General features: G+C 43.3%; 1 protein-coding gene across 5 annotated transcripts in view; it reads left to right on the top strand.

Annotated features, from left to right (window-relative positions):
* The window catches only part of ccni (cyclin I), a 95,847-nt gene that overhangs the window by 26,260 nt on the left and 44,965 nt on the right, over positions 1-24,622 (top strand). Inside the window, exon 2 of one of the 5 annotated variants that reach the window (XM_085964549.1) lies at positions 1,443-1,599. The exons of 1 other annotated variant lie outside the window; for it this stretch is intronic. In XM_085964549.1, the coding sequence (XP_085820675.1) occupies positions 1,486-1,599 (114 nt within the window). In that variant the 5' untranslated portion in view covers positions 1,443-1,485. Of the gene's footprint in view, positions 1-1,442; positions 1,600-8,156; positions 8,220-14,675; positions 14,712-15,439; positions 15,582-24,622 lie in introns of those variants that run through there. 3 more of the 5 variants (XM_085964582.1, XM_085964590.1, XM_085964560.1) reach the window with 3 other exon arrangements.

A 24,622-nucleotide genomic window follows, 5' to 3' on the forward strand; every position in this document is an offset into this window, starting at 1 on the left:
TATTTGTGTTGGTTTTGTTATATTTTTCTTTACAATGTTCTGTCCTAGCTGCCTTTTCTCTCCTGGAGATGGTGACTTTTGCTGGGAGATGGTGACTTTTGCTGGGGTATGGTTCCATGACTGTCTACAGTCCTCGGGTACCTTGCCTAAGTGGGCATTTTTCATGCGAACCTAGACACTAAGGTTTAGTGGGCTGTTTGACAATAGAGGTCATCATAACTGAGTTGCTGATCCTATCCTCGCTATGTTCGCATCTGCATTTTGCAGCTGGGGTCATTGGACAGCAGTTAGGAATGGGAGCCCTGGCTGACTTTTTCTCCCCCCCTCCCCCCCCCCCCCCCCCCCCCCCCCCCCAAACCCCAAACTCTAGCTCCGTAGTGTTGGGGCCAGTTACCCTGGTGCCTACTTGGATTAGGTAATGGCTTTGCTTTTAAAGATGAAGATTCATAACTTTAATTTTTGTGAATTAAATGGATCTCTCTCTAATAAAATTGTTCATAATTAACGAAGAAATAATATTCAGAGATTACTTGACACTAATTGAAATGTGTCTCTTGAGCTCCAAAAAGGCCTAGTATAAAAATACTGCTTTTTTTGCAAAGGCGGAGGTCACAGGGCCATCATATTTTGTTTCTCTTTCCCATCAGTTTATTAACTTGCTTATGATTACTACTTTCCACCTTGATTTTAAAAAAACAAGCTATCCCAGTGACATAGATAGCAAAATATTTGCAGAAGGTTTGTAAGCTTAAGTCCTAGGAATACTGGATATTTTTGTGAATCTCATTATTTGTTTAAGCAACTGAATAAGTATGTGGAAATCATCTAATTGCTGGTAAAAAGAAAATAACTAAAGTCATAACTATCGTTTAGAAATGACTAAAAAAGACTGTCTTGATTGATTGGCAGGTTTGTCCTGTGAGTAGGGGAGTCAGACGGACTAGGAAGATTACAGGTTCAATCCCTGATCTGCGAAGTTAGCTGATCTCGGTTGGGATGGTGGTAGAGGTGATGCGCTTGGCCTGATTACCCTTTTGGATAACGATTAGGAACAGGAACCATGATGAATTTTCCCCACCCTCACCAGTAATTCCTCCAGGATTGGGTGGGGAATGGATCAGGGTTGGCTATGGTGTTGCACCCGCCTCCCTCAACAGTGATCAGATAGGCTGCCAATGCGCCCTGTAGTGGATGATGTGAGTAATTTGGGAAAAGTGCTGGGTGACTGTAGATCTTGCCTCTGTGGCTTCAGAAGAGAAGGGAGGGAAGAAAATTAAAACTGTTAGAATGTTACCGTGAGTTGGGCTGAATCGGCCTTGAAACTATATTTGAACTGCCTTGCTGTGATAGAGGACCATCATGCACAGTTCAGTACAAATCAATTCTATATCAGTGCACAAACTATATTTTATATTGATTTGATTTTTGCTCTTAATTTGCAGGTAGCTGTATCCATTTGGGAGGTTGGCATATCCAAGGGGTGTCATGAAGTTTTCAGGACCCTTGGAGAGCCAGAGGCTGTCTGTCCTTTTGGAGAAAGCAGTCTCTAGGGAAGCACAGATGTGGAAGGTGTATGTGCCAAAATATCTAACCAATCAGGTAACTATTGTATGACACAAATCTAATTGAGCAATGTAATGATACTCTATATGAAACTCTTGGAAATGTATGCACTTTATTAAAAAAAATCCTCCAGCGCATCTTAATTGGTGGGATAAAGTGAGAATGAATGTGGATATGTTCTTCAAAGGTTGTAAACCGTTAAACTGCTAGTACAAATTCTGCTTGATTAATAGAAAAAATTAGCTGGATCTGTATATGAAAACCATTTCTCAAATAGCTTTTCATTATTTCTGAAGGGGATTTATTAACCTTAAATGTAATGTAGGGTAGGTAGTGTTCATAATTAAGGACTCTAAAGAGAATCATTCCCTAATGGTGTTGGTGCACCACGATACTGTATTAATACTAGCAACAACCTACCATTTAAGTTGTGGCTTTTTTTTTTTATATAAAGTGTTTGACTGTTTGATCCCTGTCAGAATGAGTTAATTTTCAGTGTGGATAGGTTGAACAGTACTGTAAATTTCCATCTCCCTGTAGTCTGACTCCTTCACAGACTACACCTGGCATATTGACAGGAGCGATGGATTCACCTTCACTTCTGTTACTCTAGCTAATCTGGAGGGAGGGAGGGGGAGCTAGCTGATTCCAAGATGTGCTAGACTTTTTTTCTTAAATGCTGTCAGTATTTTGGGGGGGAAATATGTGGGAGGTATGTGCAACATCTGAACTGACTAATGTTCAAAAAATGTACTCTGGGAATATTTAAAGCATGTCAGACAATGATTGTGTACATATTTAAGTGTACTGAGGGAATGATGCTGTGTGATGTGCATGGGTCAAGCAAAATCTCTGCCTTCGCAGTGGCAAGCTGCAACTCTTGGGTTGCCTTCTAAAAGTTGTGTAGATGTTCGGTTTCATTATTAGTTGAATGATTTTTTAAGCATTAGTAGATTTCTCTGAAAAGTTACACTGAACTTCACACTTTTGGGCTCTAGTCTATGGTAGAAATAGTTCTACATTGGAAACTGCGGATGTTTTAAATATTCAGAATCATTTCAGGCTAGACTTAGTGTATTAATCATGTCCTGTAATACTGTGTTTAGAGCCTGAAATTAATTGGATGTGGCCAGCAGTGACCTGATGAAAACTGTGATCTAGTTGTTATGGGAAAAAAATCATTCGACCGTACATCTAACCAGGTCACTGAACTACAGATACAGCACTAGTTGAAAACATGACCTATTTGCAGTGAGAGTTTTAGTTACTGTGTATGTTGTTGTATCTGTGTGTTAATGGAGACACGGAATGCAGGAGTTGGTTTAACAGGTGTTTACTGAACAAAGTCTGGAGGTGAACTAAAAAATACAAGACGCTATACAGGCTTATATACCCGAGTGGTCACTACCGGTATTACAGTACACGGGCTCTTAAAGGTACATACACTACAATTCCTCCCCTTTTAGATAATTAGTACATAACATTTTAAGTAATCATTAATTAACATGTTTACAAGAACAATAATCTACACATTTGCTGCAGCTAATCAATTATAAGTCAGTCTCTCTGGAGTCTGGATAACGCCTCGGTGGTGTAGTAGTTTTTGGTGGTGTAGTAGGTTCTTTTGGCAAGGTCGATTCGGCTTGAATGCCAGTGTCGGGTTCATCTGGTTCCAGTATCACCGGATCGGAGGTAGATACTATGGGTATCTCTGCTTCATCATTAGGCGTATAGAGTTGTGGTGTAGGTTGTCCCTTTTCGGATGACTCTATGATCTGGTCAGCATGGCACCTTATTATGCTTTCACCAATGTCCACGGTATACATCAGCGGTCCTAGTCGTGTGCAAATAGTTCCAGGCTGCCATTTCTCGGTACGGTAGTCCCGGGCCAAAACTTGTTGACCTATCTGGAAGGTTCTAGTTGGCCTTTCATTCATGCCTTGAAATTGCCGGTTCTCTACGTCCCTTCTGATGTTTGGCTTGATCAAATCCAGCCGGCATCTTAGTCTTCTATTGAAAAACATCATGGCGGGAGTTTGGTTTGTAACCACATGTGTTGCATTCCTGTACGCAAACAAGAAGTTATCTACCTTATGTCGTAGATTTATGTCTTCATTACCCATGGCCTTTATGGCCTTCTTGAAGGTCTGGACAAACCTTTTAGCTAATCCATTGGTGGCGGGATGGTATGGGGCGGATGTGTAGTGCTTAACCCCATTGTTTTTTAAGAACTTCCTGAATTCTTCGGACACAAAAATTGCGGTCCATTATCAGAACAGATCTGTTCAGGCAGCCCATTCCTGGCAAATATGGTCCTTAATACTGTGATGGTTTTTTCCGTGGTGGAGGACATCTTTATTACCTCCGGCCACTTGGAGTGTGCATCAACCGCGATTAAGAACATTGAGTCCATAAATGGACCAGCAAAGTCGATGTGTACCCTTTGCCATGGAGATGAGGGCCACTCCCATGGATGTAGAGGGGCTTGTGGTGGGGCGTTTTGGACCTTCTGGCATCCTAGACAGCTCTTGGTCATTTCTTCGATGTCTCCATCGATACCTGGCCACCACACAAACGCTCTGGCTAGGTTCTTCATTTTCACTCCACCCAGATGCCCCTCGTGAAGCTCCTTTAGCACTTTATCCTGGAGTTTGGGTGGAATCACCACTGGATCCACACACCAAGGTTCCTCGGCACACTGACAGCTGTTCTCTTCTTTGCGAGAATGCTGGCAACAGTGGTTCGCCATGTGCTGGCCATCCCTTCACCGTTAAATCGTTGACTCGTGAGAGAGTCGGGTCATTTCTCGTTTCCTTTTCAATGGTAGAATTTGTTACTGGTAGACATTCCACTATGGTTGAGTAGAACATCTCCACTGGGTCCACTGTAGGTGCCTCTTCTACCGTTGGCAACGGTAGGCGCGATAAACCGTCAGCATTCCCATGCTGTTTTGATCCTTTGTATTCTATGTCATATTGGTGTGCCCCTAGGAAAAGGGACCACCTCTGTAGCCTTTGCGCTGTCATAATGGGAACGCCCTTTTTAGGGTTGAATATGGAGAACGAGGGGTTGATGGTCAGTCAACAAGGTAAATTTTTGTCCGTGTAGGTAATGGTTGAATTTCTTCACTCCCCACACCAGGCTGAGTGCTTCCCTGTCGATCTGGGCATAGTTACGCTCAGCTGAGTTCAATGAGCGTGACGCAAAAGCTATCGGCCGCTCCGAGCCATCAGGGAATCTATGCGATAATACCGCTCCTACGCCGTAAGGGTATGCATCGCACGCCAGTCTGATTGGCAGTGATGGGTTGTAATGAGCCAACACTTCCTTGGACGTGATCAAGCCTTTGCATTTATGGAAGGCACGTTTACAGTCTTCGCTCCTGTGGTGTATGTAACCTGTTCCACCTTAAGAGAACTTAAGCCTGTTCCACCTTAAGAGATGTACTACTTTCTCTGGCTGCTGTATACGTAATACCGGTGGTGACCACCGGTATATAAGCACTGTGTAGTAAGATGTATTGCAGATTGTCCTGACCTCCAACCAGTAAAGACCTGTTGAACTTTAAGCTTGTAGCCTGTGTGTTATTAATTACAACTAGAACACACAGACTTTACAGCTCCATTTCCAAATTACTCCCGTTTGTAGCAGTGCGTTAAGAGGGTGCAGAACAGTTGACAAGTTCGGTAAAAATTTATGATAGTAATTTATCAATCCCAGGAACGACCTTAATTGTGAGACATTTTCAGGTGCTGGGGCTTTTATGACCGCTTCAATTTTTTCAGGTGACTTATGCAACCCTTCTTCGTTAATTATATGGCCACAGTATGATATTTGTTTCTGGAAAAATTCGCACTTGGGGCGATTTGCTCGTAGGCCCCGTTCTCTCAGCCTAGTGAGCACTTGCTCCAAATTGGCAAGGTGCTCGTTGTCATTTTCTCCTGTTACAAGGATGTCGTCTAGGTAGCATTGAGTTCCCGGAATCCCTTGCAGGACTTGCTCCATAGCTCTTTGCCAGATAGCCGGAGCTGATGCTACTCCAAAAACCAGTCGATTGTACTGGTACAGGCCTTTGTGTGTGTTTATCGTGAGATACTTTTTAGAGGCCTCCTCAACCTCCATCTGTAGATATGCCTGTGCCAAGTCAATTTTGGTGAAACGTTTTCCTCTGGATAGTGAGGCGAAAATATCTTCTATCCTCGGAAGAGGATACTGTACCGTGTGAAGGACCGGGTTTACAGTCACCTTGAAGTCCCCACAGATGCGAATTTTTCTCTGTTCTTCAGATTTATCATTATTCAATGTTTTCTTCATGACCGGGACGATGGGTGTTGCCCACTTGCTCCAATCTACCTTGGATAACACGCCTGCCTTTTCCAAATTCTCCAGCTCTGCCTCGACTGCTGGACGAATTGCGTATGGCACCAGCCTTGCCTTAAAAAACTTGGGACTTGCCGCATCTTCCACTTTTATTGAGGCGGTGACGCCTTTCAATGTTCCTAGTTCCTGTTGAAACACTTCTTTGGCGTTGGCCAAGATGTCTTTTAATCGTTCAGGTATGACGTCATCATCATTTTTTTTCTTACTGGTCACCGTCAGTGCCTGAATGGAGTGCCAGTCTAAATGTATCTTCCTGATCCATTCACGTCCCAACAACTGTGGACCACCATCTTGCAGAACGTATAAATACAACTTCTGTATTTCCTTGCCGTTGTATACAACAGGCACCCTTATTTTCCCTCTGGGGTATACTTTCTGCCCCGTATATGTCTTCAAGATAACGGATGTGTCTTTCAAAGGTATATGTGGAAATAGCCGCTCGTAATCCCGTCGACTTATGACGGTCAGAACTGATCCTGTATCTAGCTCCATTTTAACTGGGGACCCCGCTATCGTGAGGGTAACGCAAATGGTCTGGTAATCTTCTTTGGCAATTACATTATGTAATTTGAGACCGCTTAGTCTCTTGTTTCCAGAGTCGCTATCGCTCTTCTGGTCTTCGGAGCTACTGTCCGTCGTCATTTGTACCTTTCTGTAATTTTCCTTACTGATTTTTTTTCTGTCAGTGGATTTTTTGTTTCCAGATTGGCATACACGTGCAATGTGTCCCATCTTTCCGCATTGCCTGCATGCTTTGTCCTTGAACCAGCAGTCCCTCTGGTCATGGGTGGATCTGCCGCAGCGATAACACCTCTCGAAACCCCGTGTCATTTCATGGGTGCCGAAGTCCTGTGGCTTTTGCTGTATCTCTGCAGCTCCTCTTGCTGCTGCTTCGTATGATACAGCCACACTGAAAGCCTTGTCCAGTGTCAAATCTTTCTCAGAAAGTAGCCTTTTTTGTGTTCCTTCACTTAGGAGACCGCAGACGAATTTGTCTCGTAGAGAATCTGCCAGTCCTGCCCCGAATTGGCAGTGCTTTGACAGCTTCCTTAATTCGGTGAGGTAATCAGCGTTACTTTCATTCTTGTGCTGATTCCTCCTGAAGAATTTGAATCGTTCCGCTATCAGCAGCGGTGTTGGGGTTTAAGTGCTCCTGTAGGATATCAACAATCTCCTTAAAATTCTTGTCCATCGGTTTGCCTGGAGTGATTAAGTTTCGTAACAGCCTGTATGTCCTTGCGCCCATCAGATTTAGAAGTACCGATGCCTTTTTATCATTCGCTGTGCAATATACCTCCACTCTTTCCACATATGTGGTCCAATCCTCTATATTACTATCGAAAGCAGTAATATTGCCAGTCTTAGGCATCCTGAAAATCAAAAATGGCGCCTCCCACGCTTTCCTTTCTTCCCTGCCGAGAAAAAATGGCGCCTCCCGCGCTTTCCCGCCGCTGCCGCTGCTGACAACGCTGTTCTCCGCGGTTTTTATTTACAGATATTTTTAATAGTTGGAGACTCGTTCCCGCCGGACTCTCTGGGACTTTTCCCTCCCTCTGCTTGGTCTGAACGCCGACCTGCTTTGCAGCGCCGGCTGTCTCCCGAGTGCTCCACCCTCCGTCTCTGTTTGCCTCCGCCTTCTGACTCGCTGCTCGGCCCCGCTGCAGAGCCACCCGATCGAGCCCCAGCCCGCCGCCCAGGAAGGATTAGTGCAGTACCTGCCACCAGCCCGGCTAGCTGGTGAAACCACAGTTTTTTTTTTCTTCTTCTTCGACTTTCGCCTGAGGAATCGATTTCCTTGAGGTGCTGCCGAATTGCAGGTAAGTCCGTTTCCAATTCGTCGCCACTGTTGTATCCGTGTGTTAATGGAGACACGGAATGCAGGAGTTGGTTTAACAGGTGTTTACTGAACAAAGTCTGGAGGTGAACGAAAAGATACAAGACGCTATACAGGCTTATATACCCGAGTGGTCACTACCGGTATTACAGTACACGGGCTCTTAAAGGTACATACACTACATATGTAATGTCAAAACTTTAGGTCCAAAATTTTAGCTCTTGTTTAAACAGTAACATTGATATGTTTGGGGAAACATGGTGCTGATGTTATGTACAGTAGATCTATTTCTGTGACCTGTTTGTGCACGGATTTTGTTATGCAGTAGTTTAATGGAGTTTCCATTGACGTAGGTTTGCTGTGGAGTATTGCAAGCTCAGGATGAGCTCTGAGAATGAGGACTCAAACTTTAAAAGCCCATCCACAAAATGCTTCCATTAAGGTTAAGACTGATTAATTTTTTTTAACTTTCTCATTTCTCAATTTTCAAACTATTTCTGTGATAGTTTTGCAGAACTAAGTTGATGGTTAGTTTGTGAAATTATGTTACTTGACATCCTTATTGCCTTTTTAGATTAAATATTAGCTAAATAAAGGCTCCAAGTGCTGGGATAACATACAGTAGTTTTTGTACCATATGTAGGTAGATTAACAAATATTTTATTTCTTTGTAACATTATATTGGGAGAACTACTTTCAATCTAAAGTATTTCTCCAATGGTGTGCTATGATCAGAGTCTGGGTCTAGAGAGGATGCTAATGCTCATGCACCACAATGCATTGCTTGGGGTTTTTTTCTGGCAAATGTTTAGCAAAATACTTTTTAATGGAATATCTCCTCGAAGGTGTGTTGTTTTTTGGAATAATGAAGTTTAGGTTTCCACAGGAAAAAAATTAAGATGTAACTATTGTCATTTTGTAATAAAAACGAGTTTGGCAATTGCAGTTTATTGCTGTTAAACAAAAACTTATCGAAACATTGATCAGTGTGACTATTCTGGATATCTGAATTTGAAATAGATGTGAAATGGTGTCAATACCTTTTTACTTTTCATTTAAATTCATGTCCTCAGTGTGTGGTCCATAGTCCCAAATGAGCATTGTAATAGCTTGCCGCTTAACTTTCCAGGTTGAAACAAAGTGCATGCAGAAGTTGTTGTAAGTGTGCTCTACAGCATACATTGAGAAATAATGTGATGTAAAGATATATTGGTATTGGTCAAGTTGGATCATAAAAGGTGCTTTTACACTATAGTCAACAGACAGACAGAAATGTGGGTCGATAGATTGCAGAAGAGTCAACCGTGTGCTGTTTCTCTGCACTTGAGTCATTAAAATTGCCTCCTTTAACCTGCTGGCAGAGAATTTAGGTCTAGTTTTCTGCCATCGGGAAAAGGTAATGGGCTTTAGAAATGTAAAGAAGAGCTGGCACATGAATGCTGTTTTTCAGTGATTCAAGTTAGACAAGCATCTTATAATTTTTATAAAAGCAGAGCCCAGCAAGCCTATGAACTATTGGAAATGGTCTGCTTGTATCTGCCTTGCTCCACCCTATATTATATCACCTGAAAGTTGACTTTGGGCTGGATTTTGCGGTAGAAATAAGTGAGGCTAACAGTGCTCACCATTTTGTGTGGAAATCGGACAGCAACTTCCAGCAACCACACTTGCGCAGAAACCAGGAAGTTGCTGTCTGAAATGTTCTGCTCCTCTCAAAGCTGCACGATAACGGTATCTCGCCGTCTGACTCACTATTAAAATAAATTGAACGGTGTGAAGTTGCTGTACCTCCCTCATAGATACGGACTATTATTTTCCCCCCAATTATTGATCACTGAGTCAAATGAGAATACATTTCAGCCTAGATAATGAGAAAGTAGTATAATAGGTCATAAATTTAAAGCTCACTTTGGACAGAATAAATCCTGAAAGTTTAAGCTCTAATAGTTCACGATATTGTAGTGTTTATTTCAGCTTCAGGAGGTTTGCTGCAAAACTTTTTATAAAATGATCATGCTGAGGATATGAAGGCACTGTCTATTTGACTTAGGGGTTCGCACAGCAAAGCTACAGATGATTTGATAAAAGTACATTTAGGAAAACTGCTTCCCCTAGATGATGATAAAAGGAAATCTGGACAAAAATATGTATGGTCTAGGCTCTCGGCATCTAATTTAACAGGGTTACTTACAAATCTGACTTCTGTAATCTGCAGTGTACTAACCACCCCCCCCCCCCCCCCCGAAAAATAAAATAAAATCGATGGTTTTAAGAATCGGGAGTTGGGGGGAATGTTTAGTCCGAGAAGTGTAAATTGGATACTGGTACTCTTCTAATTTGTTGTACAGGTATTGTGGGTCAGCAACACAAGGAATGACTTTCTGGGTAGGGTATGAGGAGGAGAAAACCCTAGAATCCTTTAGAAACAAATGGATGCTGCTTTGGTGGGACTGTAGGGTCTTCCTAGATAGATGAGATGGACTGAATGTCTTCCTCATCCATATTTAACTTTGACATTCTGCATCTGTTCACTAGGTTTCATCATTGTTCAAACCCAATTTTGGTTTCACTTCTCTACAAAATTTTGACTTTTTGCCGCACCTCTAACTTCTTCACAAAGCAGTTGATGCAGGAGTTGGGAGCTGCTTTAATGAGGTGGGTTCTCTGGGCACAAACTATTTCCCCCATGGGTGTTGCCTGTCCTACTCTGGTTTGCATAACAGGAGGTGTGCCTCTCAAGTGGCAATGATTCTACAGTGATCCTCTATCCGTAGATTGAACACTGTATCTTGTGACCTGGCTGAGCACTGGCAAAATTTGATAGATGGAAGTTTTGTGTTAATTTTTTAAACCCCATAAATTGTAGTTGAGCAATCATTTTAGTTAAACTCTGAAACTCTGTTTCATCACAAAAAGCTTTTCATTTCCTCTGAAGTGAACCTTTTTAAAGGATAAATCACTTAACAAAGTTGAAGAGTTAACTGATTGGATCCTGAGGGCAGTATCTTGTCAGATGATCTTTTAAACTGAAACTCTTAAAGATCAAAAATGTAAATTAATAACTGATTCCTTTTGGAGCTGTGAACTTTGGATTCAAACTTGACTTCCATCGCACAATAGATTACATTCCTGAGGGGTAGGAGTTGTATGCAGCATTTCCAGCTGGAACTGGTTGGATTTTAACAGACTAACAAATTGTTTTGGTTTCAGTGTGGGGACTAAGTTGTAACAGACTAACAAATTGTTTTGGTTTCAGTGTGGGGACTAAGTTGAAGTTTCAATGGAAACTCAGGTTTGCCATTCCTCTGTTCCAAAAGGCATGATTTGGGATTTTGCAGTATTGAGGTAAACCGGTCATAGACAAACTGACTTAATAATCCCATATACTTGTTAGCACCCCACTGTTCCTCCCCTGAATTAGCTTTGAAAGTCTGGAATGGCTGGCAGATAGTTTATTGTATGGAAAATTAGCATATATTTTCCAAGCAGGCTGCTTATTGATCTGGATGGATGTATTATTACACATAAGTATATCCAAAATTCCCTTTATAGTAAGGGCTGAGAGGAATTGCTGTTCATTTTGTCTAACAGTGCTTGTTTGCATAGTTAAGAGGTTGGTGGCAGAGATGTCTAGCATACATAGATAAAACTGAAATGTTAAAATTATTGATAAAAAATGAGCTTTGTATTGTCCTTTTTGGATGTTGCTCCAATGTCAGAGAGGGATTCAGAGTATCAACGACTGAAACTGATTTGATAGTTCAGACAGAATTACCACTCCATCATTGTGCCCAAGTGTGACCAGCCTTATTAAGATTTGTTCCTTTTCATATATTTCTGATACCCTGTAGGCCTTCACTGGTTTCTTTAGTCGTGTTCTTCCTCCCCTTATCTGCACTTAGTATCTCTTTAGTCTTCATGTGTGATCAAGAACTCGTGCGAAGAGCTGTGTGGGCATGCCCACGTCTATTTCATTTTGCAGTGTGCTGGTCAAAGTGCTCCTTCGCAAACTTTTTAAATATTTCCAATTTAAGCTACCTCAAGGTTTGCTTTTAGTTTATTCAGTACTGGACAAACAGACAGTTATGGAGCTCTAATAGCTGTCACAGATCCATGTTTTATTTCACTGATTTGTCTAAGTGTAACACAGTTGCACTGTTCTCCCTTTGCATCCCTTGATCTCACATTCCTTCACTAATCAGGAAGACAGTGGCCTAGAAATTCGGTGGGGTTAGCGCCCAATTAGAGGCGTTAGAGGGTCTTGCGCTGGAATTATAGCTGGTAACGAAATTGCGTTGGGCCCTACCATCGGCGTTAGCCGGTAGTGCTGCGCCGGCACTGATGACGTCATCGGTGTGCGCAGCGTCCCGGTTGCCGTGGTAACCCGGAGCCAAGCCCAAATTCAGTTGCGGCCGCCTCGCCCGTGGCAGCCGCAACCAACGATTGTTGAAAGGGATGTTACACACCTTTGCGCCGGCGCATAAAGGTGGAGCGGCGGCCGGCCGCTTTCCCGGCGGCCGCCTGCCCGCACCTCCCTCCCCGGACTCCTCCACCACCCCCCCCGCGGCACTGATGTGTGTGGCCCGCGAGCCCGGCTCTTCCCCGAGGTGCTGGGCTCATTTGTCGGGCGAATCGACCGGCCAGCGGTCGGCTGCAGGCAGCTCCTCCTTAACAGAAGGAGGAGGCCTGCAGTACCCCAGCCTGCCGCACCGCCTCGGGTGCCGCAGCGGGGGATTAGCGCCTCAAAACTGCACCGAATGCCCATAGTGAGGCGCAAAAACCCTCCATTAGCGCCCGCCGCCGTCTGGGCCCGGGGCAACCGAATTTTCGTCGGGCGCAGCGGCATTAACGCCGGCGCAAAATTTCGGGCGCTAAAGCCCTGGCGGACCCACAACCGAATTTCTAGGCCAGTGACTTGTGCGAGAGTACAGTTCCACAAGTTGCAGCGGTGTTCCTGCACCTGATCCAAATGCATGCTGTAAATCTTGGCAGGCTGTTTGACCATTAGCTTGTTGATCCTGGTTAGAATCTGAACATGTCCACGTACATTTCCAGCAGGAATCTCCAGGACATAATTGGAAGGTGGAAATTTGGTTGACTTTATTGCTCATCAGCTGGGAACACTCAGGCTTTCTCTTCTCCCCCCTCCTTCACCATCACTATCCTGAGACAAATCTCATCGTTAAAAGGATCCTTACATCCTTAAATAGCAGCCCTAACCTCCTGCGGCAAGTTTAATTAGTTTTAACAGTGCAAATGCAGCAATTTTTTGAAACTCATGAGGAAGTTGAGGGTGAACTCTGGTTTTTGCAAGGCTAATAGCGGAGTGGCGCAAATTGTGGCGATTCGCAACATGCATATCTCTTCCTCGCCACAAATTGCTGCTTTTTTCACACGCTAACAGTGCGCACATTTAACTCGCCATTATTATCCCAACAAATTCTGGGCCATTAAGTATTTTGGGTGGAATCTTGAGATACAGATTGAGGACAAATTGGTGCTTCAGAGCTATTGTGCACTTTTTCCAGAAAAACCCATGATGTCAGTTTCTGTGTCAGGCAGACAAAACTTTTGCCACAGCCACTGTTAGCAGTCCTCACCCCAACTTATTGTGGACCATACATTTGGTTTAGTGTGGTATTATTGATGCATATTTTCTAATTTGGCTGGCATCCAAATTCTTTTGATGGTTAAACAAAAAGAAAATACTGCAGATGCTGGAAATTTGAAATAAAAACAGAAAATGCTGGAACCACTCAGCAGGTCAGGCAGCATCTGTGGAGAGAGAAACAGAGTTAACGTTTCAGGTCGATGACCTTTCAGAACTGGAAAAAAGCAGGAAATGCTTTTCCATTTCCTGCTTTTTTTCCAGTTCTGACGAAAGGTCATCGACCTGAAACGTTAACTCTGTTTCTCTCTTCACAGATGCTGCCTGACCTGCTGAGTATCTCCAGCATTTTCTGTTTTTATTTCTTTTGATGGTGCAATTTTATCCCATATATATTCCAGGGAAAAAATATTTAATTTTCTGTTTTGTTAACCATACTCAAAGCAGGTCTGGATGAGCATGTATAGACTTGGATGTAGGATCTTTTGAGTCCTACAGTGAGCAATTCGAACAGCAGTTCAATAAAAATCTCTCAAAATAACTGCAAGCCCCATGTGACCAAGCAATCCTTAACCTAAGTGTGTAAATTTCACCAGCAATTAAAGGGGGGGGGGGAAGCTTGTAGCAACAGCGAGGAGATATCTAGGAAAGAATTAGCTGCTCTGTGGGAGGTTTCCAGTCATAACTACTAACTAGGGTCTGAACACTTGGCTCATAGGGTAGTTTTATCAGCTCAACTCCAAGGTTCAAAAGAATAAAAACCCAATGAAAAACCCTAACTATCTACAATAGTTAAAAAGGCAAAGGAAGAAGGAGGATGGAAGGCATTAAAATGACATGGTTGCTGACCTGATACTGGCACTGTTTCCACTGCAGTTTAGAAGACAAAAGGTAGATTTAAAATCCGGTTTTAAAATTAGGAAAGGTTTTAATAGGGTGAATAAGAAAAACCTATTTCCTCTGGTTAGAAAGTCAGTAATTGAGGGGTTATCAACTTTCCACAGAGTAGTTGAGTCAAAGATCATTGCATCATTTGAAACCGGAAGATACAGGGCCATGGAGAGAGAGCACAGGACAGTGGGACTCTAGCCAAATGCCCACATCCTGTGCTGCAGACTTTTATGGTCCTGTGGGTGCGTGAGTTCTATAATTGGCTTATGAAAGCGTACAGTACTGTTGATTATGGTTCAGAGGGCATTTGCTTTGAGTGGCTAATGATTAATTTACATTTCTCCTTCATTTGAGCTCAGAACCATAAAACAGGAGGATATGTATTAATGATGTGAGCTACCCTGAAGTCTCTTAATGCCAATCTTACTTAAAAAGGTAACTGGAAGCATCAATTTATTGGGTACGGTAGTGTGGTGGTTGTTACTGGACTAGCAATCCAGGTGCCTGAGTTTTAGTCCCTTCAGGGTAGTTTGAGAATTTTAATGTCCCTGGGCAAGTTGCTCATACCAGTGCTGCTCTGACATTTGCAGCCAGTATGTGGGCTGAAGAGAAAATGGAGGAATTCCATATCCTCAAAAATCCTGGTATTCTGTTGCTCTGTGACTAGGACTGACATCTGGGAGTGTCTCGAAATTAAAGATTAATCTCCCAGACATTCTTGTGAGAAATCTGGGAGAAAAATCATGGGGCGTTTTTTTCTCATTTTACACCAGCCAGACTTAAAAAAAAACCTGCAGGCTGCATCGTGCTTCATTTCGGCCCTGGCGCTTGTGTGCTCCAGTAAAACCAAACGATGGATAGAGCTTTAGGACAGAAATAGATTAAATGCTTAGCCTCCTTGTTGCATTAGACTCTCTTCCCCCTTTGAAAGCTCACCTTAAGAGATCAAGCTTGTATTTTTTGTGATGACCTGAGTGTGCAGTACTGTTTAAACCTTCCAGGCGCTTCCTGATCAAGTAAGAAAGGTATGTGAAATATTTAAAATCTATGGAGGTATTTTTAACCCCCAAGGGCGGGTGGGAAGGTCAAAAAAAACTTTAAAATCTCAAACCCGATCCCAACCTGCCTACTTCCAGTTTTAACGGAGGTGGGTTGGAGGGCGGGCGAGCGACCGATCCGCTCTTAGAGGCGGGTCAGTCACAAACTTTTTAACAGCATTTTTATTTTTAACACATGGAGGCCGGGATTCTTAGGCCTCAGGAATCCCGGCTGGTAAAAGGAGGCGAGAAGGGCTGGCTCCATGAGGTAAATGCCTTTTATTTTAATACCCGGTCCAACAAGTTTACCTCCATGCGATCAGACCCCCGCGATTGGCCGTCCGCCAAACCCCCTCCAGTGATGTCCGACTTATCTGACATTTGGTTCCCGGCTACTTTCCCGTCTAACAGGCAGCTGGCCTGTCAATCTGGCTGGCTGTTGGGCAGGAAACCTGCTGGAAAAAATGTAAAAGACGTCCTGCTGTTAATTTCTGCAGGACATCTGGGTTCTTCTGGGTTTCCTGTTCGAAAATCCGGCCCGAGTAAAGTAGTCATTCGTATCTAGACAACTTTAGCCTTCGGTGTGAAGCTCAGTACATACAGTTTAATCCAGTTACATGTATTGACACGTAATGTTCTGGCTAAGAGAGTTTTTATACACCCTAAATAGTGTTTGTGCCAAGCAAATGTAATTGTTTTCCTGCAGTTGTTGGATCTGAAGTCAAAGGAATATACCAGAATGAGCTGTAATATATAATGAGTTATGTAATTGGACAATAGCTTGGCAGTATTTGAAAATGCTATGATTGGATGGAGATAATTCAGTGCACTAAACCATAAAGTAATCCAATGTCTGTAGTTTTCGACTGGAAACATTTGGATTTTGTTTTGGATAATTCCATTGTCTTGTTTTGCTAAATTAATCTCCAGCGAGTATTCAGTGGTTACAGTTTTGCACGCATACTGTTAAGTGCAACCATCTTTGCATTCCCATGGTCTTTGCTTATCATATATTGGTGGAATGTTGCACGATTGACAGGTTTAGTACATGTCCCCAGATGGCATTACTTCTTTTACAGTAGCTCAGCAGTTTTATTTTGAAGTCGGCTAAGCTAGGCACTGGGTTGAGTTGATTTATTCCAAATTAATTGTCTTGCAAATGTCTGTATTTGTGAGGGCAAGTTCCAAATAAAGGTAGGTTCCTTAAAGTGGTAGTTTCTTAGTAGATCTACGATAGTTGAACATGTAAGCTACTGTGTTAATGGGGAATTTTAAATGGTATTTTATCGTTTTACATTTACTTACAGTTTGGCAAATTTAATCCGTATAATCTACACTTCATCTGTAGGTAACTGCAGAATTATGAGAGTTAAGTACCTTCACTTTCAAATGCTTCTTTGAAACTTGCCTCTCCAATTGCACTTGCAATCACTTCCCTAACCTTCCTCCCAAACTTGTACTGTATCCAATTAATCTTCCCTCTTTGTAAAGTGCCTTGTGATATTTTGTTACGTAAGTTGTTGGCAGACTAAAGGGGGAAATGGGTACAACTTGGCTTGAAGTACTTGTTAATCTTGACCATGTGATAAGAAATTAGCCAATGGTCATACCTTGTTTTGTAGCAGAAAATACTGACTCAAAAATCCCCAATTCCGTTCCCTTTTTGTAACTAAACACAAAATTAGTGTTAAATTTTATAGTGTTTGAAAATTAAAAACCAAGGGGTGGGGCATTGGTTCTGCTCTAAACAGCTGAACAGAATCTTCACTGGTTCTGCCTGAGTTACTGGAATTGTCCAATAGAAGCTTTGGCCCTGATATTTGTGGGGAGGGAATGTCAGCGGAAATGGCGGGAAGACGGAGGTCCTGATGAATTTAATGGCAGAACCTCATTAAAGATTTTTTTTTACTCCATTTCCCGCCTGGCAGCTGGCCAAATTGAAGGCTGGCTTGCTGGCTGACAGACGGGAAAGCCTTCGGTACAAGGCAGCAGCCAGGGGCTGCTTGGATGGTCCCCGGCAATCTAGAAGATCGGGGGGGTTTTGGAGTGCAGCGGAGATCACCGGGGGTGGGGTTGGGAGAAGAGGAGTGATGGCGGGTGGCAGGGCAGGGGAAAGAGTTCGGATCATGAGAAGGGAGGTAGTTTACGGCAGGTAAGCTTGGGGGCCCTGGGGAAGCACTCCTGCTCCTCCTGGCCCACTAGCAGTGCTGAAAAAGCACACAAAGCACTTACCTGCTGGATCTGGCAGCTCCCACCTCCCTTTAGCTGCTGGGTTTTCCTCATCCCTGGGAAACCCATGCCAGAAGCATTAAATCCAAATCGCTGACAAAATCTAAGGCACGGATCCTCATTTAAATATAATTACCTACCCGCCCCTCGAGCAGGTTATTCATAGAAACATAGAAGATAGGAGCAGGAGTAGGCCATTCGGCCCCTCGAGCCTGCTCCGCCATTCAATGCGATCATGGCTGATCATCCAAATTCAGTACCCTGTCCCTGCTTTCTCCCCATATCCCTTGATCCCTTTAGCCTTAAGAAATATATCCAACTCCTCCTTGAATATATTTAATGAATTGGCCTCTACTGCCTTCTGTGGTAGAGAATTCCACAGGTTCACCACTCTCTGGGTGAAGAAATTCCTCCTCATCTCAGTCCTAAATGGCTTACCCCTTGTCCTTAGACTGTGATCCCTGATTCTGGACTCCCCGACCATCAGGAACATCCTTCCTGCATCTGGTCTGACTAGTCCTGTTAGAATTTTATAAGTTTCAATGAGATCCCCTCTCATTCTTCTAAAACTCAAACGAGTACAAGCCCAATCGATCCAATCTCTCCTCATACGTCATTCCTGCCATCCCAGGTATCAGCCTGGTGACTCTTCGCTGCACTCCTTCCATGGCAAGAACATCCTTCCTCAGATAAGGCAACCAAAACTGCACACAATACTCAAGATGTGGTCTCACCAAGGCCCTGTACAACTGCAGCAAGACATCCTTGTTCCTGTACTCAAACCCTCTCGCTACGCAGGCCAACATACCATTTGCCGTCTTAACCGCCTGCTGCACCTGCATGCTTACCTTCAGCGACTGGTGCACAAGGACACCCAGGTCTCGTTGCACTTCCCCTTCTCCCAATCTATTGCCATTCAGATAATCTGCTGCCTTGTTTTTGCCACCAAAGTGGATAACCTCGCATTTATCCACATTATATTGCATCTGCCATGCATCTGCCCAATCACCCAACCTGTCCAAATCATCCTGGAGTTTCTCGGCATCCTCCTCACAGCACACGCCCACCCAGCTTTGTGTCGTCTGCAAACTTGGAGCTATTACATCTAGTTCCCTCGTCCAGATCATCATTAATATATATTGTGAATAGCTGGGGTCCAAGGACCGATCCCTGCGGTACCCCGCTAGTCACTGCCTGCCACTCGGAAAAAGAGCCGTTTATTCCAACTTTTTGCTTTCTGTCTGCCAACCAGTTCTCTATCCAAGTCAATACCTTGTCCCCAATCCCATGTGCCTTAACTTTACACGCTAATCTTTTATGTGGGACCTTATCGAAAGCCTTTTGAAAGTCCAAATACACCACATCCACTGGTTCTCCCTTATCTATTTTACCAGTTACATCCTCAAAAAATTCCAGTAGATTAGTCAAGCACGATTTACCTTTTGTAAATCCATGTTGACTTTGTCCGATCCGGTCACTGTTTTCCAAGTGCTCTGCTGTTTCATCTTTTATAATGGACTCTAGCATTTTCCCCACTACCGATGTCAGGCTTACCGGTCTGTAATTCCCCATTTTCTCTCTACCACCTTTTTTGAATAGTGGGGTAACATTAGCTACCCTCCAATCCATGGGTACTGTTCCAGATTCTATCAGCTTTTGGAAGATGACCAGCAATGCATCTACTATTTCTTGGGCCACTTCCTTAAGTACCCTAGGATGTAGATTATCAGGCCCTGGGGATTTATCGGCCTTCAATCCCGTCAATTTCTCTAACACCATTTCCCTACAAATACTGATTTCTATCAGTTCCTCCCTTTCATTAGACCCTATGTTCCCCGAGATCTCTGGGAGGTTATTTGTGTCCTCCTTTGTGAAGACAGAACCAAAGTATGTATTTAATTGGTCTGCCATTTCTTTGCTCCCCATCATAAATTCCCCTGATTCTGACTGCAAGGGACCTACGCTTGACTTCACCAATCTTTTTCTCTTCACGTATCTATAAAAGCTTTTACAGTCAGTTTTTATGTTCCTTGCAAGCTTACTCTCATACTCTATTTTCCCCTTCTTAATTAATCCCTTTGTCCTCTTTTGTTGAATCCTAAACTGCTCCCAATCCTCAAGTTTACTGCTTTTTCTGGCCAATTTATATGTCCTCTCCTTGGATCTTCTGCTATCCCTAATTTCCCTTGTTAGCCACGGTTGAGTCACCTTTTTTGTTTTATTTTTATGCCAAACTGGGATGTACAAATCCTGTAGTTCATCCATGCGATCTTTGAATGTTTGCCATTGCCTATCCACCGTCAACCCTTTCAGTGACAGTCCCCAATCAATCCTAGCCAACTCGTGCCTCATACCATCATAGTTTCCTTTATTTAAATTCAGGACCCTAGTCTCTTGAGTCAACTACTTCACTCTCCATCTCAATGAAGAATTCCAACATATTATGATCGCTCCTCCCCAAGGGGCCTCGCACAACAAGATTGCTAATTAACCCTTTCTCATTACATAATACCCAGTCTAAGATGGCCTGATCTCCGGTTGGTTCCTCAACATATTGGTCCAGGAAACCATCCCATATACACTCCAGGAATTTCTCCTCCACAGTATTGTAACTAATTTGGTTAGCCCAATCTATATGTAGATTAAAGGCACCCATGATAACTGCTGTGCCCTTATTCAGCCACCGCCAATCCTGCCGTCCCTGCATCCAATCTGTCTAGCCCTGTCAGAATTTTATACGTTTCAATGAGATCCCCTCTCATTCTTCTAAACTCTAGTTAATACAGGCCTAGTCAACCCAATCTCTCCTCATACAACAGTCCTGCCATCCCAGGAATCAGTCTGGTGAACCTTCGCTGCACTCCCTCTATGGCAAGTATATCCTTTCTTGGGTAAGAAGACCAAAACTGCACACAGTACTCCAGGTGTGGTCTCACCAAGGCCCTGTATAACTCTAGTAAGACATCCTTGCTCCTGTATTCAAATCCTCTTGCAATGAAGGCCAACATACCATTTGCCTTCCTAACTGCTTGCTGCACTTGCATGTTTGCTTTCAGTGACTGGTGTACAAGGACACCCAGGTCCCTTTGTACCTCAACATTTCCCAATCTATCACCATTTAAATAATACAGGAAACTCTTTATTATCCGGCACCGACTGGACTGGCGCGGTGCCGGTTTATCAAAAAGTCCGGATTACAGAGAGGTATACTCCGTACACAGCAACAAATCCAGGCTTCCCTGTTGCTTAGCAACATGTGCAGGCAGTCCGGCCACAGACCAAGCGTCCCTGTTGCTTAGCAACAAGTGCAGGAACCCCAGTTACACAGCCACAGATCCAGGAACTGTCACTAATATGAAGTAAAACTTACCTGAACCTACTCCTGAATTTTTCCGGTTATTTAGGTGCCGGTAAATCAAGAGTTTCCTGTACTCTGACTTTCTGTTTTTCCTATCAAAGTGGATAACTTCACATTTATTCACGTTATACTGCATCTGCCATGTATTTGCCCACTCACTCAACTTGAGAGTAAGGGGAGGATTTATGAGAAATGTTACACAGGATTATTGGAGCATCAAATTCTTTGCCACAGGGAGTAATTGTGACAAAGGTCATTGTGTCTTTTAAGGGAAAATGGATAAATATTTGAAGAAAAGGAAGATTCAAGGTTATGGGGAGAGCAGGGCAGTGGGGTTAGTTTTTGATTGCTCCATTGGACACGTTTGGCAACCTCCTGTGCTGTAATCTCTGGTTATACCCACCGCTTATAGCTGGCGCATTGGTGTTAACATGATATAGCTGCTATATGCGGTAGATAGTAAAACTAAAAGGGACAGTAGCAGCATGAATATGAAATTGAGGTGGATAGTGATAGATTTCAAGAGGACATAGATAGGCTGGTGGAATGGGCGGACACGTGGCAATTGAAATTTAACGCAGAAAAGTGCGAAGTGATACATTTTTGTAGGAAGAGCAAGGAGAGGCAATATAAACTAAAGGGTACAATTCTAAAGGGGGTCCAGGAACAGAGAGACCTGAAGGTATATGTTCACAACTCGTTGAAGGTAGCAGGGCAGGTTGAGAAAGCGGTTAAAAAAGCATACGGGAACCTGGGCTTTATAAATAGAGGCATAGAGTACAAAAGCAAGGAAGTTATGATCAACCTTTATAAAACACTGGTTTGGTCTCAACTTGGAGTATTGTGTCCAATTCTGGGCCCCTACCTTTAGGAAGGATGTGAAAGCCTTAATGAGGGGGCAGAAAAGATTTACAAAAATGATTCCAGGATGAGTGATTTCAGTTACATAGATAGACTGAAGGAGCTGGGGTTCTCAGAGCAGAGAAGGCTGAGAGATTTGATAGATGTGTTCAAAATTAGGGTTGCAAAATTCTGGGAATTTTTAAAAGAGGAAACTTTCCATGGGAATTTTCGGGAATTTATGGGAATTTAGAGTTTTTTTGCACACTGATGGTTTTTGTCTCTGACCCTTATTATCTTTGTTGTCAAAATAGACATACTGTTCCATACAAATAAAAACAGGCTTTCAAAACTTTATTTAGGTTATAATTTTGAACTTTATTGAACCCCCACAAAAAAGACCCATCTAAAATAAAATAAAAAGAGCGTCAGCTTATTTAGCCTGTAATTTGTCCTTATTTTGTCCCTTTGAGTCTTCTACTCATGAGTCTTCTGAGTCTTCTACTCATCATTGCTCCTCCAGATTCTCTGACTCTGACGTGTCCATTTCCTCCTCTGTGTCAGTGTCTAGCTGTGTGGTGGACACTTCTGTATCTGGCTCAATAAGTTGTAGGTTCGCCCGGATAGCCACCAGTTTCTCCACTCTCTTGCTAGTCAGCCTGTTGCGCACCTTTGTATGCGTATTCCCAAAAAGTGACCAGTTTCGTTCAGAGGCCGCTGATGAAGGTGGGATTTGGAGTATCACCGATGCAATAGGTGACAGGGTCTCAGATGCACAAAGTCCCTTCCACCAGGTATGTGCACTGATATGCTTGCATGATTCCCATATCCCATCCCCATTCCAAAGACCTTGCTTGGTAGGGAACTTTGCCAGACTTCCCAGAACTTTGCCCACATCCAGATTGAGATGGTGTGAGAGGGTAGAAATCACACTGTAAGCGCTGTTGATCTGTTCGCCAGAAAGTATTGGTCTCCCAACATGCTTTGGGTCCAGCATGTATGCTGCAGCATGAATCGGCTTGACACAAAATTCTTGATGCGTCTGTATGAATTGAACAATTGCCTTCTCCTCTGCTTTGAGCAGCAGGGATGTGGGTAGGGCAATGCTGATTTGTTCTTTTAAATCAGTAAAAAGCCTGAGAACATCTGACAAGACAGCGTCATCTCCTTCAATCTGAGCAATTGCAGATGCTACTGGTGAGAGTAGTTTAAGGCTGCTAACCACTCTCTCCCAAAACACATCATCCAGCAGTATTTTCTTGATGGTGGTTTCCATATCCCCAGACTGGGATATTGCCATTTCTTGCAGCGACTCCTTACCCTCCAGAAGGCTGTTGTACATTATGACAACACCACCCCATCTAGTGTTGTTGGGCAGCTTCAGTGTGGTGTTCTTGTTCTTTGTCATTTGCTTGGAGTTGTGGGTTGCTGCAACTACCTGTTTTCCCCTGACATACTTAACAACTTGCTTGGCTCTCTTGTACAGTGCTTCCATGGTTCTCAAACCCATGATGTCCTTGAGGAGCAGGTTAAGCCCATGAGCTGCGCACCCAATAGACGTAATATGAGGGTAGGCCTCCTCCACTTGAGCCCAAGCAGCCTTCATATTCGCAGCATTGTCAGTAACTACTGCAAAGACCTTTTGTGATCCAAGATCGTTGATGACCGCTTTCAGCTCATCAGCAATGTATGTGCCTGTGTGTCTGTTGTCCTTCGTGTCTGTGCTCTTGAAGAACACTGGGAGAGGAGTGGAGACGATGTAGTTTATGATGCCCTCCCCCTCGTACATTTGACCACCCATCTGAGATAACTGCAACACAGTCTGCCATCGCTATCGTTTCTTTGAGCTTTCCTTGGACTCTGTTATACTCAGCCTCCAACAAATAAGTAGACAAAGCATGTCTGGTGGGAGGACAGTATGCAGGGCGAATAACATTGAAAAATCTCTTCCAGTACACATTGGCTGTGAGCATGAGGGGTGAGCCTGTTGCATATACAGCTCGAGCAAGGCACTCATCTGCATTCTTCTGGCTATGGTTATCCATTGTATCAAAGAACCTTCCAAGTGGGCCAGGAGTTGCTGATAAGGAGCCTGATGCTGAATGAGAACCATCATCTTCTTGAATGGAAGCAGAGGAACTCTGGGCTGACTGCTGTGAGCTTTGAGTGAAGTTGTTGCATTTGGATAAATGCTGCTGCATCTTTGTGGCATTCTTTACATATGGCTTTCTACAGTGTTTGCACATGTACACAGTCTTTCCATCTTTAATGCCTGGGGTAAAATGCTTCCACACATCCGACGGTAAACGTGGCATTGTTCTATGCAGAGAAATAAAGGGCATTCATCTCTGTGTCGAACTGCGGTCGATCAGCACGATTGCAACAGGGTGAGTACATTTTTGCTGATGCTCCATGTGATGGAAGCATGACCTGTACACACACGACGCCACATCACCAATAGTGTATTATTTTGTATATTTTAAATTGAAGGACAACAGAGTTCAACAAGTAACTGGTTTATTTGGTATAAAGTCTGATTTACTTACTGCATCATCACCACATCAGCAGAAAACAAAATGACTTCCCTCAGGACCCCTAACCTGGATCTTAAAAAAACTATAGCAGTCTTACAGATGCCTGCAGGCCAATCACAATTCGATATGCAAATATAGGGAGCTAATCGCTCATCCACTCATCCAACCAATCAGGACACATTTGTTCACAGTCACACACAAAACTTGTAATTATTAAAACAAGCCAAGTAAGAAGATAAACATATATTGATTAAGAAATTCCTTAATAAATAAGATTCCATCTCTGTTAGTAATTTTAAGAGAGGACCTGTGGGGGGAAAAAAAAGAAAGAAATACAAAAAAAACAAC

The sequence above is a fragment of the Somniosus microcephalus genome, chromosome 2 (genome assembly GCF_052327205.1).
Source record: "Somniosus microcephalus isolate GS21.2 chromosome 2, FLI_Smic_1.0, whole genome shotgun sequence".
NCBI lineage: Eukaryota > Metazoa > Chordata > Chondrichthyes > Squaliformes > Somniosidae > Somniosus > Somniosus microcephalus.